The 17105-nt window shown below is 49.0% G+C and overlaps 1 protein-coding gene across 1 annotated transcript in view; it reads right to left on the bottom strand.

The window, feature by feature from the left end:
• The window catches only part of LOC135898871 (uncharacterized), a 51726-nt gene extending 37154 nt beyond the window's left edge, over positions 1–14572 (bottom strand). Inside the window, exons 1-2 of the mRNA XM_065428052.2 lie at positions 14461–14572; positions 3005–3241 (exon numbers count right to left, since the gene is read on the bottom strand). Coding sequence (XP_065284124.1) covers positions 3005–3139 — 135 coding nt within the window. The 5' untranslated portion in view covers positions 3140–3241; positions 14461–14572. The remainder of the gene's footprint in view (positions 1–3004; positions 3242–14460) is intronic.
• Positions 14573–17105: the final 2533 nt, after the last annotated feature.

Genomic DNA, 17105 nt, shown 5'->3' with positions numbered 1-17105 from the left:
CAAAGATCACAGGTAGAGAGAGGAGGGACGAAAAGAAGGAAATTGCAGCGAGTTCGCTGACGCGTGTAGAAGTGCAAAAGTCGGGACATAGAAGCCGAGTGTGCAAAATATTTACGCACTAACTCCTCTGGGAGTAGTCTAGGTACGTGTAAGCACTGCGCCCCTTGCTCATCTCCACGCGGACCGGCGTCATCATCAACGTTATGAAACTCGATCTGGCCAGTACAAACGGCAGCGCTGCGGCGACGCGAGCTGCTGCCGACGGCGGCGTAAGGTGAACAGATGACGCAAGCAAACTACTCCAGGTGGCTGTGCCACGTGCCCTGATGACGTTGCGATCATTGTAAGCCGTTATCGCCCTTCAGGTTCTTATCTATCCGCGTCGAACCAGTATGAACCATGATCAACCACACTGCGGCGGCGGTTGCGTCTGACGCGGTCGCGAGGGCCGTATCTAGAAAGCGATCTGCGATGGCGAGAGAGAGCGCCGACTGCTGACAGCCTCGCGTGCTCTTCAGCGCAAAATTCAGCACAGCTCTATAAGTGTTTTCATTTCGCGATATATTAGGTGGCCCGGACAGTCGTGCGGCACGTTGCGAATCGAGCGTAGTGCGGCGCGACTGCCTCGCTAATCTGTATATCGCCAGAGCCAGCGCGCGGGTGACGCGTGGGCGCGATTCACAGCAGCCACCGCCGACAGACCACCCAGACGACGTGGGCTACTCTGGCGCCATCTCGTAGCCATCGTCGCCGCCCTACGCTTTTCCTCTCACGCTTTCGCCGTACCCTCCTTTTCCGCTTTCCGCCTCGCGTCTTTCATCCCCCACTGCGCTCCGCGCTGGCTCTTTCTTGCTTTGCTCGTTCGCTCGGTAACGTCGCCGCCGACGCCGACGATCGCCACAAAAACGGGCGCTTAAGAGCTGCGCTCAAAAAAATTCCTTAACACCGATTCCCACATAAGCGCGGGATCCGTGCAGTTGGTTACGAACTGGAAGCAACATAAATCTCGCAATGGTCACTACAGAGTGGAATTTCAGGTGTCTTCAGCCGTAAGGTGTGTCGCTACATTGCTTGAATGCTAATCGCATTAGTGTCCTTAGTGCCAGATGCATTGTGACATGAGTTGTGTCGGACATTTCGTTTTTAAGTCTTTTCGCCTCCGTAGCGATAGGTGAGTGTTCCGAGCATTCTACCGAACACCACCGCAACTTTCACCGGCTGCTCTCGACCCTTGGTTTTGCTGTCACTGTACTGGTTATTCCTTACAAGTTCTGTCGTTGCAAGACCTGTAGTGTAAAGACGGCGACGATCAAGCGTAATGATGCATCTTGTCTGAAGTAAAACAGAGTTCACTTTGCGCAGGACTTTACGTACAGCAGCTACCTACTTGCCCACCAAGGTACGCTGCTAAGATTCCGTACTGTTCATCAAAGCATTAGAATCTTGTGCTGCTGAGATGCCGTCCTGGGGACGTATTCTCTGACGATCGCTTTCGGCGATATCAGTTTCAGTGCGCGCTTATTGGCTGACTGAGCAAAACCGGATGAGCTGATTGGCTAGTTGAGCAGTACGTCCCACGAAGGTGGTAGTATCGCGGAAAGTGATCAGAATCAAAATTACTTTTATTTATTGCAAAAATTTGGATATTTACATGGCAAGTATATACAGAAGGAGGTCCCGTAGTTAGAAACAGAAATGGGACCTCCTGAAATCGTCCGACAATACGTCCCCAGATCCCCGAAGCAGTAGAATCTAGTGCTACTAAGATGCCGTCCTGATCATCAAAGCATTAGAGTCTAGTAAGCCGCACACTGCATGATGTATGCTTTCGAATTTTCCGTGCTTCGGCAAGCATTCCTACCTTAAGAAACTAAATTTCCTTGCCCAATAGCCTCAACAGGTCATGTTTTTCTTTAAATGCCACGTTTCCCTTCTGTTGGCAAACGTGGCGCACCTAGTGGCAATACGTACCGCTGTGATCCTGCACTGTAAACACTAACTGTTACAAAGTTACACATTTGGACATTTTTCTGAGTAATCTGCCCTTTTCGAACGAAAAAAAAATTGTATGTCTGAAATATAGCTTATTTGCCCCAAGTAAGGCTAACATGACGCCTTTACTGATAGTATGCCGATAATTTAGGCCAATCCGAGTAAAACTTACATAAGTAACAACATTGTCTGACGGCTGCACCAAGTGCAATTTTATAATATATATATATATATATATATATATATATATATATATATATATATATATATATATATATATAGCATAAAGAATAAATGAAGATAAATGTATATTTCGCCCTAATGGCGAACACAGAAAGCGATATGAAAGTTTGGCGTTGCGCTCTAGCTCCTCGGAAGGTATTTTGACAATACGCGATGCGCCATGTTGACGTTACGGGGCGTGCGAGGCAACTACTGCTGCGCAGTAGATACTGCCCCCTAGCAGCTACCGGGCGTCTCACAACGGCGGCCGCTGCTCCGGATGCGCGGAGGCGAGCGCCATCTGGATGGCGTTGTAAGGAACGTAGCGGGGCGCGCCGCTCCTACTAAGAGGGACCTAAAACGGGAGCTGGAAAAATAGTTTGCGTTTTAGTTTCTGTGTAACATAATTGTGTTTTCTCGTATATCAATATTATAATCCGACGCTATGATATCTGTAGGTTGTGTTTAGGTCGTACTTTACGATTTTGCTGACGCACTTTGCATTGAGAAATCCAATTAGTTCAGTAGTGCCTCTGTGCCACGCTGAGGGCCTGCGTGGATCAGTAAGCGTGGTTCGGGATCATCTTTCTTATACGGACATCGGCGCAGCAATTTCTGCGCAACGCCCCATTTAGAGCCGTTGCATTGGGCACGTCACAAGCAAAGAGCGTGTAGAGTCGGTGCGTATCAAATGTCGCGTCAGCCTCTTGAGGAACCACTGCTTACTGCACGAGCCGCCGCTGTGAGAACACAAAACCATAGTTCAAGCGAGAGCCGTGCATGTGCCTACCCAGGAGGCGTCGCAGGGCGCCCAGGCCGCCTGGCTGTGCGCCTCGTCCTCCTCCTGGGGCCTCCACTCGGCTCCCGTGGTGGCCAGCGCCATCATGGCGTCCCGGTGCAGGGGTTCCTGCCGCGAGCCGTACATGGCGCGACCTCCGGTGGCAGACGGCGGCGATGCGCCCGCACTGCTGCAGCGGGTCGGCCGATGCCAGGGCCACGCCGATTGGGCCCCGAAGAGGCTGCGGCACTGCGAAGAAGACGGACATTCGATTCGTGGGTTGCGCATAAGTAGATTAGCTTTGCGCTGGCAGTACCACCACTGCTAAATAAGATCATGCAACTGGCACGTGCTTAGGAAGAAGCGAAGGTTCTTTTCATGATCCAGCAAGAGCAAACGGTGCATGATACGATAATAAACGCGCAGCGATTTCGATGACCAACGCGTCTCACAATAGTCATCAGGCACGGAGGCGAATACTTACAGAACAAAGCTATGTTTTCTTCAGGGGCGATATTTCTTTTTGACGATCCCGTGTAAAAAAAAAAAAATTGGAGCACGCTTAAGCTTCGCCTTCAGGAGTGGAACGCGATAGCGTTATCGCACCTCGTTTGCACCACCCACTCATTCGCTCGGCATGCTCTTGACGAGACGAAGGGGAGAAGCGGGCGAGTGGCACGCCACCTGTCGGGGCAGCACCGTACATTGCGAGGAGGGGGTCTTCTGTGTTTGCCGCAAGATGGTATGCGTGCGCTCCAAGCGCAGAAGAAATGTAGCGGAAACGTACTTCGCTACTCGTTTAACGGCGACTTCTGTAATTTACATGCTCATAATTACCGATATACACCGCAGTATAACTTTCTACGACACGTTTCTAAGGCAACACCGCATTCACTAGAGGCGCTTTTGTCCCGCTTTGAACAATCGAACTCATGGCTTAGCATCTCCGTCTCACACTCCGGAGACCCTGGTTCGACTCCCACCCAGCCCATTTTGCAAGTTGTTTTTATTTATTAATTGCCTTCCGGGATTTTTCGCTCACGGCCAACGCCACTGATGCCGATGCCGACGACACCGGCTTTTCTGCGACACGAGCTCCTTAACGCTGTCGCGGTAAAACCATGGGTGGCAGCTAATTGTATTTCAAGAGAAAGTCAACAGAAACACAGCAAAACTTCGATAACAATTTCGCGTGGCTCGACGCCGGGCACAATCGAAGCAGACGGCCAAAAAGCGTTGCTGGCACTGCGCGAAGATAGCGAGCGTTGCACAGTGCCTCAGTCAGTCGGAAAGGCCACGCCTCCGGTACCGAGTCACGCGAAACGTCGCCACGAAGATTATATCCCCGATAGCGATAGCGTCTACTCGCGTAGATAGGCTATGGATACGACGACAAGCCAAATTGTGGGGAGGCAGGCAAATAAATCGGTCGCTTTGAAATTCTGCGTTTCAGCTTCCAGATGATGCCCAGCAGGCTAAGACGGACGCCGCGCTCAAGGACTCCGGTTTAATCGGGATCACCAGGGGTTCTCTAACGTGCAACCTAAGTACGCGAGCTTTTCTTGCGTTTCGCCCTCGTCAGGATGCTGCCGCCAAGGTCACGGATTGAACGCGCCGCTTAGTATACTCGGAAGACGAGCGCCACAACCACTGACCCACCACAGCGGAGGGTGTATCTCAACTCTATACGGGCAGAGTTTTCCAGCCGTCATTACCATCAGCGTATATTTGTGGTCACCACTAATGCGAAAGACATCGCGCAGAGGTCTCTACCCTCACCCTTGTTGTGCGTCAGCTGACTTTTGCAGGCATCTCTTCTGAATTCTTCTTTACGTCTTGTCAGCGGCACTCACCTCGATATCGTAACAAACCAGCAGTTATTTACTCTTCGTGGTATGCACAACTTCATATTTCTGTTTCGATTCCGATTTCCCAGACGTTTTTTTTTTACATGACATGAAGGTGCAATCATTAAAGGATACTGCATTTAGTAGCTTCACGATGTGAATGCTCCCTCGACACGGCGGAACCGACTATTAACAAACAGATATGAACAGCACAATTGAGGTGCATTGGCAAAGAGAGAGAGGTACCAACAAAATTGAAATGGAATTACGGTAACGTACGAATAATACGTACAGCCTTCTCACAAGTAAACATGCAAATACAGTCAAATACGAGCAAATGTTGCGTTATTGCTACAGGTTACATTAGCCCTCTTGTTATCTCTTATACATTGGTGCCACTTGCAGCTCACTTTTAAGAAACGAGTGTTTATCAGGAACTTTGGATTCAAGGCATCGCATTGCTTGCGTGTGTCAGAACGTCCGTAAATTTAACAGCCTGTAAGAAAATCTTTCTGAGGAAGGCAACTCGCTTTTCTAATGTCTCGCGTGGTCCTCATCTTTCGTTATCAGGAGCATAAATTGCGTCTTACCATTACCCGTGTGCAAAAAGCATGGCAGGTAACAGAATTTCAGCTACCACTGTCAGAAACACACCTCAATTAACATCCTGCCACAGTGGCCACTGTGTCTAGTATGAACGTGCGTATATATACATATATATATATATATATATATATATATATATATATATATATATATATATATATAGAGAGAGAGAGAGAGAGAGAGAGAGAGAGAAAAAGAAAAACGAAGACGACGTGATGGTTCTGGTAGAAGCAGAGAAAGAAGGCATGGTGACAGAACTAAGCAAGTGCAGTGCCGATGTCTGTTCATGTTCTCAGCACAAAAGCTCTCTTCATGTGGTCGGCATATAACAAATGTTGCACAAGATGGAACAAGTTCTTCTCTTCCGACAATTGTGCACCACGAACAAGTGCGCTTTCAATAATGCCGTTGTGCTGAAATGTTCACGGGCTTATGAGTCATGTTCATGCACCATGTTCATGCGCCATGTTCATGCGCCATCGGGGAACGTCTAATTATTGGAAGTCCACTGAAATAAAAACTACACGCGCCCATAAAAATCTGCGGTATGCGCGAATGCCCTTTCTACAGCGAACCATCATAAGGCTTCATTTCATGCTCCTGAAGGAACAGGAAACCAGCGAAAGTGATGGGTACGCATTTGAAAAAATAGACAAGACAGCACTGGGCTTAGCACTGGAATTTTATATATACAGCGTTCCGTACTTTTGCTCGCCGACGTAGCCCACTAAATCCAGCGAACAAGAAAAGAATTGGCGGCTGTATCGAGTATCAAGAGTGCGTTAAAATCTAAGGCCGCAGGTTTTAAACACTTTTCCTGTGTGCGTAACGAAGATATTACAAGATTGCCGTAATATTAATCTTAAGGCGTAATGGCCATGTCTTTTATCTCAGAACTTACAAAACAGATTTTCCGCACAATGGAAGAACTTAAAAAACCCGCTTTGTGTTCCGGCGCAGAAGACATGGTGAAGGCCCGTGACCGGAAGTTTCTTGGGCCGCTTCTCTCGCTGCTGTTATCGCGCGAGTGAAACTGCCGGTACTGGTCGCTTTTATTGGAAGCACAGCGTTCCGTCCTCTCCATTTATATTACGAATCCATCACTCGACCTAGCCACTTCTTCCCATGTGTATGTTTCGCTGGTTTCCTATTCGTTCACAAGTATGTACCGATTTGCCTAGCAAGAAACCCAGCCGAAGTTCGTTTCATGGCGTCTGTCGAAAATCACGAGCGTGTTTATCATCACGTTTCACCTACTGAACATCTATTTCTCCACAATTATAATTCCATACCCATCGTTGACGTGCGATCCATCGTGAATCCATCATCGATGACGTGCGATCCGTCATGGATCCGTCATCGATGACGTGCGATCCGTCATCGCCTTCGTGGCGTTGTCCTGGGATTGCCATCGTCTTGACGTCGTGCCGCAATGACAGTCGGCGTTGTCGTCATTGTTGTCGCGTCAGCTGTCACTGTTTGTGTGGCACTAAGGGCGCTGATAGGGGCGTAAATTATACTGCGTGCCTCAGCTAACGTTATTAAAGCTGTTCAACAACGACAAAAAATGTTTAAAAAACGGTGCAAGGTACAATAAGAAGACTAACCGTGTCCGGTCATCAGCGTTCTGGCAGCCGAACACAGAAGGTCTTAGAAAGGTAGCTTGCTTTGCGTTTCTTTAAAATAATTTCAACGTTAGCTGAAACACCCCATATAGCAAACACGGGTGCAGCAATTATCATGCTTGGTTCTTTCTTTTACTGCGGTTAAATTTAGGACCAAGAACCGGAGTTGAACTTACAATGTACTCGGTTCCGTAATGCCAGGATAGGTATAGTAGTGATAGATGTAGTGCCAAGATAGGTGAGGAGGGAAGGGAAGTGCAGTCGAGGATGGCCTAGGATTAGCTGGTGTAACAGGCAATTTGCACGAAGAGCACAGAGTCAATTGACGCAAGACCGGAGTAATTGCAGATCGCTGGAATAGGCCGCCGTCCTGAAGTGTACATAAATATAGGCAGATCATGACGACTACGACGATGATGAAGGTATTTCCACGAAACAGGCCCCCGAAATAATTTTATTTTTCATTAATAAAATGCCTACTTTATCGATCAACATTCCCACGCAGATATGTTTAACCAACTCGCCCACGTCTCTTACAGTTTTCGAATGGGCTATCTCCCGTGTAACAATTTCACCAGCATACGGAACAAACGATGAATGCTAGATAGCGCAACTACGGCTACATTTATACATCTCTTGTGTATGTGTGTATGTGCAGGAGGTGGAGGAGGAGGAAAAAACTTTATTCTGGTCCTGTACAAGGTATTGCCACCTGCCTGGCTAGTCCCATGTCGGGACCGGGAGGTCAAGCCTCCTAGCCCTATCACGGGCGTACTGGACAGCCAGGACTTGAGGGATGTGATCTGAAGATCTGATCATTCCTAAAAACCGATTCCGGGAAATGCCAGGGCCGAGCGACCCACACTCCCAGAGCAGATGTTCAAGCATGCATATCTCCTTTTCGCATGCTTTGCATAAAATATTCATGTCTGTAATGTCATACCATTCCTTTATTTTTGCAGGTGAATAATAAGACTGTGTTTGTAATTGCCTAAGTGTAACTGCTTGTGCTCTGTTTAGCCTATAGTGAGGGGGTGGAAACTCCCTGCTTTCCATGTAGTAATGTTTTGTAATTTCATTGTATGTAATGAGCGTATCTCTCTGTAGGTTCTCCAACCCAGCAGAATCAAAACCATATGTAAAAGCGGTCCGGTCTGTAAGGTCGCGGGCGACGCTGTTGGCCGATTCATTTGGATTGACAGGAATGCCCTCAAGTGAACCAAGGTGTGACGGGAACCAATAAATGTAACGTGTAACATTTGTTTACATTTGGTTAATTATTCTAGCAGCTTGTGGGGCAATCTTTCCCCTATTGAAAGCTCTAATAGCTGCTTTCGAGTCACTGTATATTTCTGTGAATCTATCGTCTGTTAGTGCCAATGCAATGGCAACTTGTTCAGCGACTTCAGCTTTGCTAGTGTAGACCGTGGCGCAGTTGGTGCATTGGCCCTGATGATCCACAACCGCCGCCGCGAACTTTGTTCGATCCTTGTAGGCAGCCGAATCAACAAAGCAGGCTCCTCTGCCCCCTTTATCCATTTTCTTGATTAACGCCCTGGCTCGTGCAACTCTCCTGTTGATGTTATGTTTTGGGTGCATATTCCTGGGTAGCGGTGCGACAATTATGTTGTCTGCGAAATCTTGATGGACTTTAGTGTAATTTGCTGGATCCGTAATGGGGTTGATCATGATCTTGTGCAGGATTGATCTTCCCGTGCTGGTTGTAGATAATCTCGCTATTTGTGATGTTTCTTGGGCCTCCGCGATCTCCATGGTCGTGTTGTGTACTCCTAACTTGAGCAATTTTTCAGTGATGGTTCGAATTGGGAGCCCCAATGCGCTTTTCACAACCTTCTTGATCGCTGCGTCAAGCTTCTTGAGCTGAACCTGCGTCCAGTTGTACATGGCAGCGGTGTACGAGATATGACAGAGTACGAAAAGAGTTGATTAACCTGATGAGGTTATCTTCTTTCATGCCCTTGTGTCTTCCTGCCAGGCGTCTGATCATCCTGTACGCGTTATCCGTTTTTAAGGGTGATTTTCCTGACTTCCGTATGGTTTCCACCGTTGGCATCAATGAAAAAGCCTAGTACCCTGATCACGTTGACTCTGGGTATATTGACACCATTTTCTGTATGTAGGTATACATTGGTTTCCGATAGAGGTTTCCAGCCCTTAGGCCTGCCCCCCTTTTTCACGTCTATAAAGTAGCAATTCCGATTTATGTGGGGAGCACCTGAGTCCCGTAGGTCTCAGGTATTCCTCCACCGTCTTGATCGCTTCAGTCAGTTCGTCCTGTATCTGCCCTTCACTGCATGGTCATGGGCATGGTCAATGCCCTTAATGTTGCGCAGCTTTCTGGACAGACCAATCATGCAGAGGTTGAAAAAGGACGGGAGAGATCACCGATCCTTGGGGGGTTCCTCGATTTCCGAGCTGAAACACTTCCGAGTATGTGTCGGCGACCTTTATCTTTGCTGTGCGTGCTTCGAGAAAGGATTTGATGTATTTAAACATCCTCAATCCCAGTCCAATGTCTTCTATCGTTTTTGAGGATGTACTCATGCTTGATGCTGTCGAACGCTTTTTTCCAAGTCTAATCCGAGTATGGCCTTCGTATTTCTAGAATATCCGTCGAGTATGTGGTGTTTAATTTGCTTCATGGCATCCTGCGTGCAAAGTGCGGACCTAAAACCCAGCATGTTGTGAGTGTATGTATTATTTTCCTCTAAGTGGTCTTTTAGCCTATTAAGGATTGCGTGCTCAGCGACCTTCCCTCACGCATGATGTCAGTGATATTGGCCTTAAGTTGTCCAAGCTTGGAGGTTTACCCGATTTCGGTATTAGTATAACTTGGGAGGTTTTCCATTCGTCTAGGACCTCGCCTGAAATCCATGCTTCATTGATGAAGTCTTTCAGCGATTCAATTGACGGTTCATAGAGATTGCTAAGTGATCTGTTTGTTACTCCATCAGGACCGGGGGCTGACTTTCGATTTAGTTCACTTAACACCCTCCGGATTTCGGATGTGGTGAAGGGTTGGTCGAGCTCAGGTTGAGCGGCTCCCCCTGTATTCTGATGGAAGTGGTTGGTCCTGCTCATTTCTAACTGGTAGGTATTTGTCAACTAGTTGTTTGGTAACTGTTTCGATGGGCTGATCCTTAAGGGCTACGTGTATAGCTCGGGCAAGGCTGTGTCTCTGGTTGGCTTTCGTGCCTTCTTCATCCAGCAGATGCTTGATTAATTTCCATGCCTTGCCGTTCCTTATTTGCCCATCGATTGACTCACAAAGCTCGTCCCACTGTTGCTGGCAGAGGGTGTTACAGTGTTGTTCGATTTGTTTGTTAAATTCTGCGATTCTTTTTCTCAGCCTACGATTTAGCCTTTGGGCCCGCCACCTTCGGGTTATGGCTTCCTTGGCTTCTATTAATGGGCAAGTTTCGAGTCCATTATGTCTACATTAGTGTCTGTAACAAACCTTTTGGACGCTGTTTTGATGTCCCTCCTGATGCCCTCACACCAGTCTCTGAGATTGAGTTTGGTGGTTTCTTTTCAGTTTTGGGTTCTTAACTTACGAAAAAAAGGTCCCAATATACTATCTTGAATTCTCGAGTTCGGCCTTTCTCAACTTCCAGTTTGACTTCTATCACGTAATGATCGCTGCCAAAATTCATGTTTTTTATTAGTCCATGAAACATGCTCTGCGTTCTTAATGAACGTAAGGTCAGATGTGGTGTTTCTGCAGACAGAATTGCCGATCCTTGTGGGATGAGTCTTATCCGTGATTAAGACCAGGTCTAGCTCATCCGCGTGATTCCACAGATTCCTGCCCTTGACATTCGTCGTAGAGTAGCCCCATAGCTCGTGGGCTGCATTGAAGTCTCCTAATATAATCGGAGGTCTGCTTCCAGCTAAATTAGTAGCCTTTTCGAACAATCTCGTGAACTGTTGTTTCTGGTGTTTCGGATTGCTGTAGACGTTGAGCACGAATAAGCTATTGTTCCTTTGATTTTTTGTGTGAAGTTGGAACTACAACGTCAATCATGAGGTACTCTAGGTTTTTTGTCTATGATGCCTAAGTCATGTGAAATGTATGTAAGCTGCTTATTTACAAGCACGTACAGGCCCCCTACCAAACGTTTGACACTCTATGGCTCTGTATCCAGTGAGTGTGACATATCTATATCCTGTCTCTTGAAGTGCGATAATTTCCGGTTTAGACTGAAGTGACCTAAGGTATTGCTGAATGATGGTACGTTTGTTATTGTACCCCCCCGCAATTCCATTGCCATATTCGAAATTCCCTCTTAGTGTGAGCCATATTGCATATTCATCTCCCCCCGCCTGGGGAGTAAGTGTAGCTCTGAGGAATGACGACCCGCATTGTTCCCTTACGTCCATTGACAAAGTCATCATTTCCAGGGTTTTGATTCTTTCGCCAAAAGCCTTCAGTCCCTCCTTAGGGTCATTCAGTGCCGTCTGTATTTGGCCTACATTCAAAGACAACATGCAGCTGCTTATGGACAGTGTCTCACAGTTGTGTATGTGCACAGTATATCTCCTCTGCCGCACAGGACTGAAGCATTTATTGTGGCACTGCTATAGTTTAAAAACCAGGAGAATGACATGTAGAGGCATTACAAAGCACCGACTATACCGTGAAGAATTGCTCACAGACTGTAACGCGCAGCTTTTAGTAGCCACACATGGAAGCCAGAGTAGCCTGCTCACGGTGGATTAGAGGGAACGATCAATCAGCCTCTTTACCGGGTACAGCTTGAACGCGACTGATCGCTCGTCTGCTCGTACTTGAGTTTTGTTTGAAGCGTAAGAACGGAGACAAGTAGAGTTTAAAAAACGAGAAAATCACTGGAAAAGCTCGTGACAAAATTCAGCATGGACATCGACCGACTACCCCGAATCGCAATCTTGCTGCCCGTCAACTGTAATTGGAGCCTCGACTCCTCAGTGGACTAAATGCAGCCGGGCGACACCCTTATATCTTTCCGCATAGGATTGTGGCGCCGGCTTTACTAACCCTGTAATACGGAACCTGTCATAATACATGCTACGTGGCGTCTGATGCCTCAAAATGCTTATTTAATCGCGGAAGTCTTAATGAACAGCTTATAGTAGCATTTTTGATACGTTACCTCCTGTTCATCGCCCAAAACCACATTGGGAATTTTTTTTTTTTGCTATTTTCCGTCTTTTGGCGTCCTGATGTGCGTAAGACGAAACTTTCACTTCATGGAGAAAGTTCCGACCAGAAACTGCACTAATTAAATTAATCTGAAATAACATCTCATCCTCTTTTTCTCTCTTTACACATATTCTCTGCACAGCCAGAGAACTAAAAGGTTTTTTTTTGTTTTGCCGTTGGAGCGTTAACGAAAGACTTTCAATTCAGTTCCGAACCGCGAGAAATCCTCCTCGAGCACTGCACCGAACTAACGACGCCCAGGGACGTCTGGGGCCCGAGTAAGCCACCACCACCTCCGCCGCCTCGCTTCTCGGTCGCGTCGCTCGGCGCAACGCCCGTGGTGCGCGCGCGTTTTGACGGCCGGTGGCAGGTCCTCCGCGGGGGCGCCCTCGCGCGCGGGCCAACCCCCCGCCGGGGGCCAAGGCGAGCTTCGTCGGCGAGCGCGAAGCGTGTACGCACGGCGGGACGCAATCGTGCCGCACCGTCCGTCCGTCCGTCGCTCCGACGCGCGCCGTGCCGCAGTGGCCGCAGCGGGCGGCTTGTCGTGTAGGAGAGAAAGCACGACATGGGCTGCGGCTTTGTTTTACTTTTTTCTGCTCGCTCGAATCGCTCCCGCTGGTCTGTTCGACTTAACTTGTGCAACCAATGACGTCAGCGAGAGCTGGCGCGCGGGCGTCTCTTGTTTCATCTGAGCCCGTAGCTTGCGACACCGCGCGGCGTGGACTCGGGATGTGTCCGCCGGCTTCTCGGTGGACGGCGCTACGGGACAGCGGTCGTGTTTCTAAGCGTTACGTGCTGTATCACAGCACGTAACGCTTCCTGTTTCTTAAGCAAACTATGGCTTTAATTGATCTAAGCACATTGCATTCTATACGGGGCGCTAGCTCGTAGGGTTTCGCCTCCGTAGTGAGCGTGGCCTGCTGGCTGTGGCGCGCGTATTCAAGTCTCAAGAGTACTCGCACTGTCGAGCACTATTGAAGTACTTGCACGATATACTGAGTCCGTCTTCTTCGGAAAATGTTTTTTCTGCAGTGCTTGGATGTTGCCCTCCTTCAAATGAAACAGCTTGAGCTCCGGAAGAGTATGGTAGAACTTTCACGGCCTCACATATCCACGAGACTATATAGGGCGGCCACTTTAGCGCCTTGCCAGTTTTCTAGTCTTAATTACTAGACTCGGGGAGTCGTACGAAGTCCACCGGCCCCATGAAACTGTGCTATTCGGCTATATTAGCGGGAAATGAACTAAAAGCAAATACACGCAGCAGTGATCGAGCAGACAACTAAACACTGCACATTTCAAACCCAGTACAGCTACCAGCCGACTATGTGCAGGCAACGAGGCTATCGGCTCCGGCGTTGGCTCCACATAGTGCACATACGCATATTGGACAACGTGCACATAGTAGCTCATTGTACCATAACATATTCACCTGCCACCTACCTTACCCTGTATTTACCATTCCACCTTTCCCCAGTGAAGAGTAGCAGGCTAGAGACACGCTATCCAGGCCGACCTCTCCTCCTTTCTCTTCATTAAAATCTACTCCTCCTCCTCCACATAGCTACTCCTTATTCCGAAATGACTCTTGCACGTCACTCAAAACTGGCAACGAAAATGAGAAGCGACAACTGGAGCGGAGCGAGGAATTATTGCACCGAGTAAGAAGCGAGTGCTTTTTTTTTTTTTAATCCTTTATGGCAGGGTACTTAGCCTGAGCCAGACTTTTTCGGCCATATTTTAACTCGTAACTCTTGGGACTGTTGAATAGTGCCGTCGTTAATACCGTGCGCGTGGCGAATACGTTTGATCGAGGTACCTTCCCAACATTTTAATATTCCTTATTCTGAAACTGAGCGCTGCGCAGTCACAGAGATAGCGAAACTTTATTCCTGAACGGCTCTTGTTCCGAGCCGCCGCCATCGTAGTGCAGCCGGGCCACCGGTATCGTTCCTGTGTCAATATGTCTACACCGCCCGTCGTGTTCTATCTTGGACATAAGCAGCAATGGTATAGGAGGAGGAGGGAAAGAGATAAGAAGAAGGCAGGGAGGTTAACCAGAATCACGTCCGGTTGGCTACCCTACACCGGGGGAATGGGAAAGGGGGAAAGCAAAGATAACAGGGAGAGAGAGGAGGGAAGGAAAGAAGGAAATTGCAGTGAGTTCGCTGACGTGTGTGGCCTTACAGAAATTGAATTAATAGTCACAGATGGTCGCACACGCCCGTCGTCCTTAAGAAGCACAAAAGTGCCTTCACCGCTTTGTGGGCCGACGGGCGATGGGGGCGGTGTTCCAGCAGCACCTGCACAGAAAGCGGCCGATTGGCCAGTTTTTGAAAAGCTTTGGCAAGTTCTTGTCTCTCAGGGGTGTATCGTGGACAGTGGCACAGACCTCGCATGCTCTACTGTCAGTCACTCCAATTAAACTGTATAGACTATAGGCGTAGCTATTGCGGCGGAGCAGTCTAGCTCTGCCCGGTGTAAAGATGGCAGGTTGGGATGTTTGCACGAGTGAAGCGTGAAGAGAGTGTTCTGCAGGCAGTAAGCGACGCAACGACGGGCGACAGGCCCAACGTTTAGGCAGTTTATCAAACGTCGCAAAATACCAGCCTGTACACAAGGATTCATCGTGTACTCAGAAGCGCTAATGGGATTAGTCGTTTATGTATGTCTCGTTCTTATTTACATCCAATAAACACTACGAAGGCGTCCCTACAAGATCGTATTAGAGAGATACGAACAATGATTTTGTGTGAAACAATGGCCGGAAGTGAAGAAGTATAAACCAAAGAGCGACTCACTCGTGTGAGACGTATATATATATTCATGAGTGTCAGTACTTGGAGTACGTACGTGAGCACCGTTACATGTAGGAGACCGCACAAGGTAAGACACGGTTCTGATTAATGTGGCGCGCCGAAACACGCGGGGTTTCACGCTCGCAGCGTTAGAAGCAAAGGTACTGCAACCCAACGCGTGGACAAAATTTCAAGTTCTCCTCAAAGAAAATTACGAGCCGCACATTTCGTAGTTGGCGGAGAGATGCGCTGCTGACCGGATGGACAGAAGAATAGTTAAGCGGCGCAATGGATGGATCCTGTCTTCAGCGTGATATATATGCGTGCTCGAAGATTGAAGCTGCGCAGGCGAGGCCTGCTGGCGTTTGAGGGCGCCGCTGTAACAAATGACCTCTTACTGCGGTTTCGTGCTATGCACTGCATAGACGGATGATGCACGCCCATCGTTATCTGCAACGGCCAAGGCTGTTGCAAGGACAGCTTTAGAATCGCTGGTGGGAGGCTTTATTACGCTTTACCTACATCGCCAGAAGGCATGAACTGTGTGCGGTAAGGCAGCGTAGAACAGGTTTTCTTCTAAACAGATTTTCTTGAAAGAGAACGTGATGAAACATGTGGTATACGATTTTACACACCACGTGTTTCAAGGTACATAAGCAACATTTAAGATGCCAAATGGATGTTAACTAGTTGTGCGACACATTTACCACGTGGTTAGCGTGTACACAGAGACGTAGGTTGTGGCGTTCCTGTTACAATCAATCTTTCTCCCTGGAACCGCGAAGGAGCCGAGAGTGGCGCTGAATATTCATTCAACAGGCGCCGGGCGTCTTCCCCCAGCAATGCCTTTCGGGTGCACAGCGCTCAACCGTACACATTATTAAAGGCGCGCTATAAAAGCTTCGCTTTCGCAAAACGTCGCGCCGAATTTTGGCACACGCCGAGTACACACTATAAAAAAAGCGACGAGCGCTTCATCCGAACGCTTGATTTCACGTCCCCCCCCCCCCCCTTGGCATTAGCACTTCGCCGCCGTCCATTTGTCAACTCGATCGCTGCGCACGCAGGCAACAAAGACTCCTCCTCTGTACCTCCGGTCGCAGCAGCCGTGAAAGAGCGCGTTCGGTCACAACGCGCCAGTTTAATGGGACGCGGGCCGCTTCTTGGGCTCGTTCCAGGAGCGCGGGCTCCGAGCCCGAAAGACGTAGAGGGGGCTGCAGAGAGGAAAGCGGACGCGAGAGGAAATCCGCGCCGCCGAACGGGAGGGCGACTTCCACCTCTTCTTCGTCAAAGCCTAACAGAAGCGGGAGGCGAGGTAGGTTTGGGGAAAGGGAGACCCGGTTGGAGGCGGAGAAGGGGAGTTTCGTGCGCATCAGACTTGAGTGCCGCTAATCGGTGCCGCCCGATGAGCTGGAAAGCAGCGGCCTTGATCGAGCGGCCTTGGGGAGCGACCGACCGTTACGCGGGAGAATGAGCGATCGCCACGGTACGAACACTAATCAATCGCGCGCACCGCGAAGTATACGTTTTGGAAGAAAACGTCGTCCCCCGCAGGCCGGTCGCGGTCTCGCGTCGCAGTCACTTGTTTCTTCCTCCGCTCCGTTTTCGTTACGAGATGCAATGCGTTTAGTCGCGGTTACGCTTCGAATATCGCAAGCGGCGTGAACAGCCGCACTTTCGCTGCCAGCTCACGACAGCTGGGCCGGCTCGCCCGTGTGTCGACAGGGGGCGACGCTGGGCAATGAAGCAAGCAGCTTTTCTTTGTTCTCGCGGCGTCCATTGGCGAAGGCCCCGGCGCTCCACGCCATTTGCTCTAGGCTGGACGGAAGCGCGGAGGCCTCTCTCTTAAACCTGTCTGGACGTTTACCGTGTTTACTCGCTGTCCCAGTAGCTGTCCCGTGCAACAAAAGGAACGATACCCCGTCTTCGAGAGCTCGCTGCGCGGGTGGCGTGTTTCAGCGTGCTTATAAAGCCCTGTTGGTTCACTTTAAAAGAAGCAAAAAGACAGAGAGAAATGTGGGGTGCTTCTCTAAC

Source organism: Dermacentor albipictus, chromosome 10 (assembly GCF_038994185.2).
Source record: "Dermacentor albipictus isolate Rhodes 1998 colony chromosome 10, USDA_Dalb.pri_finalv2, whole genome shotgun sequence".
NCBI classification, from domain to species: Eukaryota; Metazoa; Arthropoda; class Arachnida; order Ixodida; family Ixodidae; genus Dermacentor; species Dermacentor albipictus.
The sequence above is the reverse complement of the archived record's forward strand: the minus strand, read 5'-3'. Positions and strand labels throughout refer to the sequence as shown.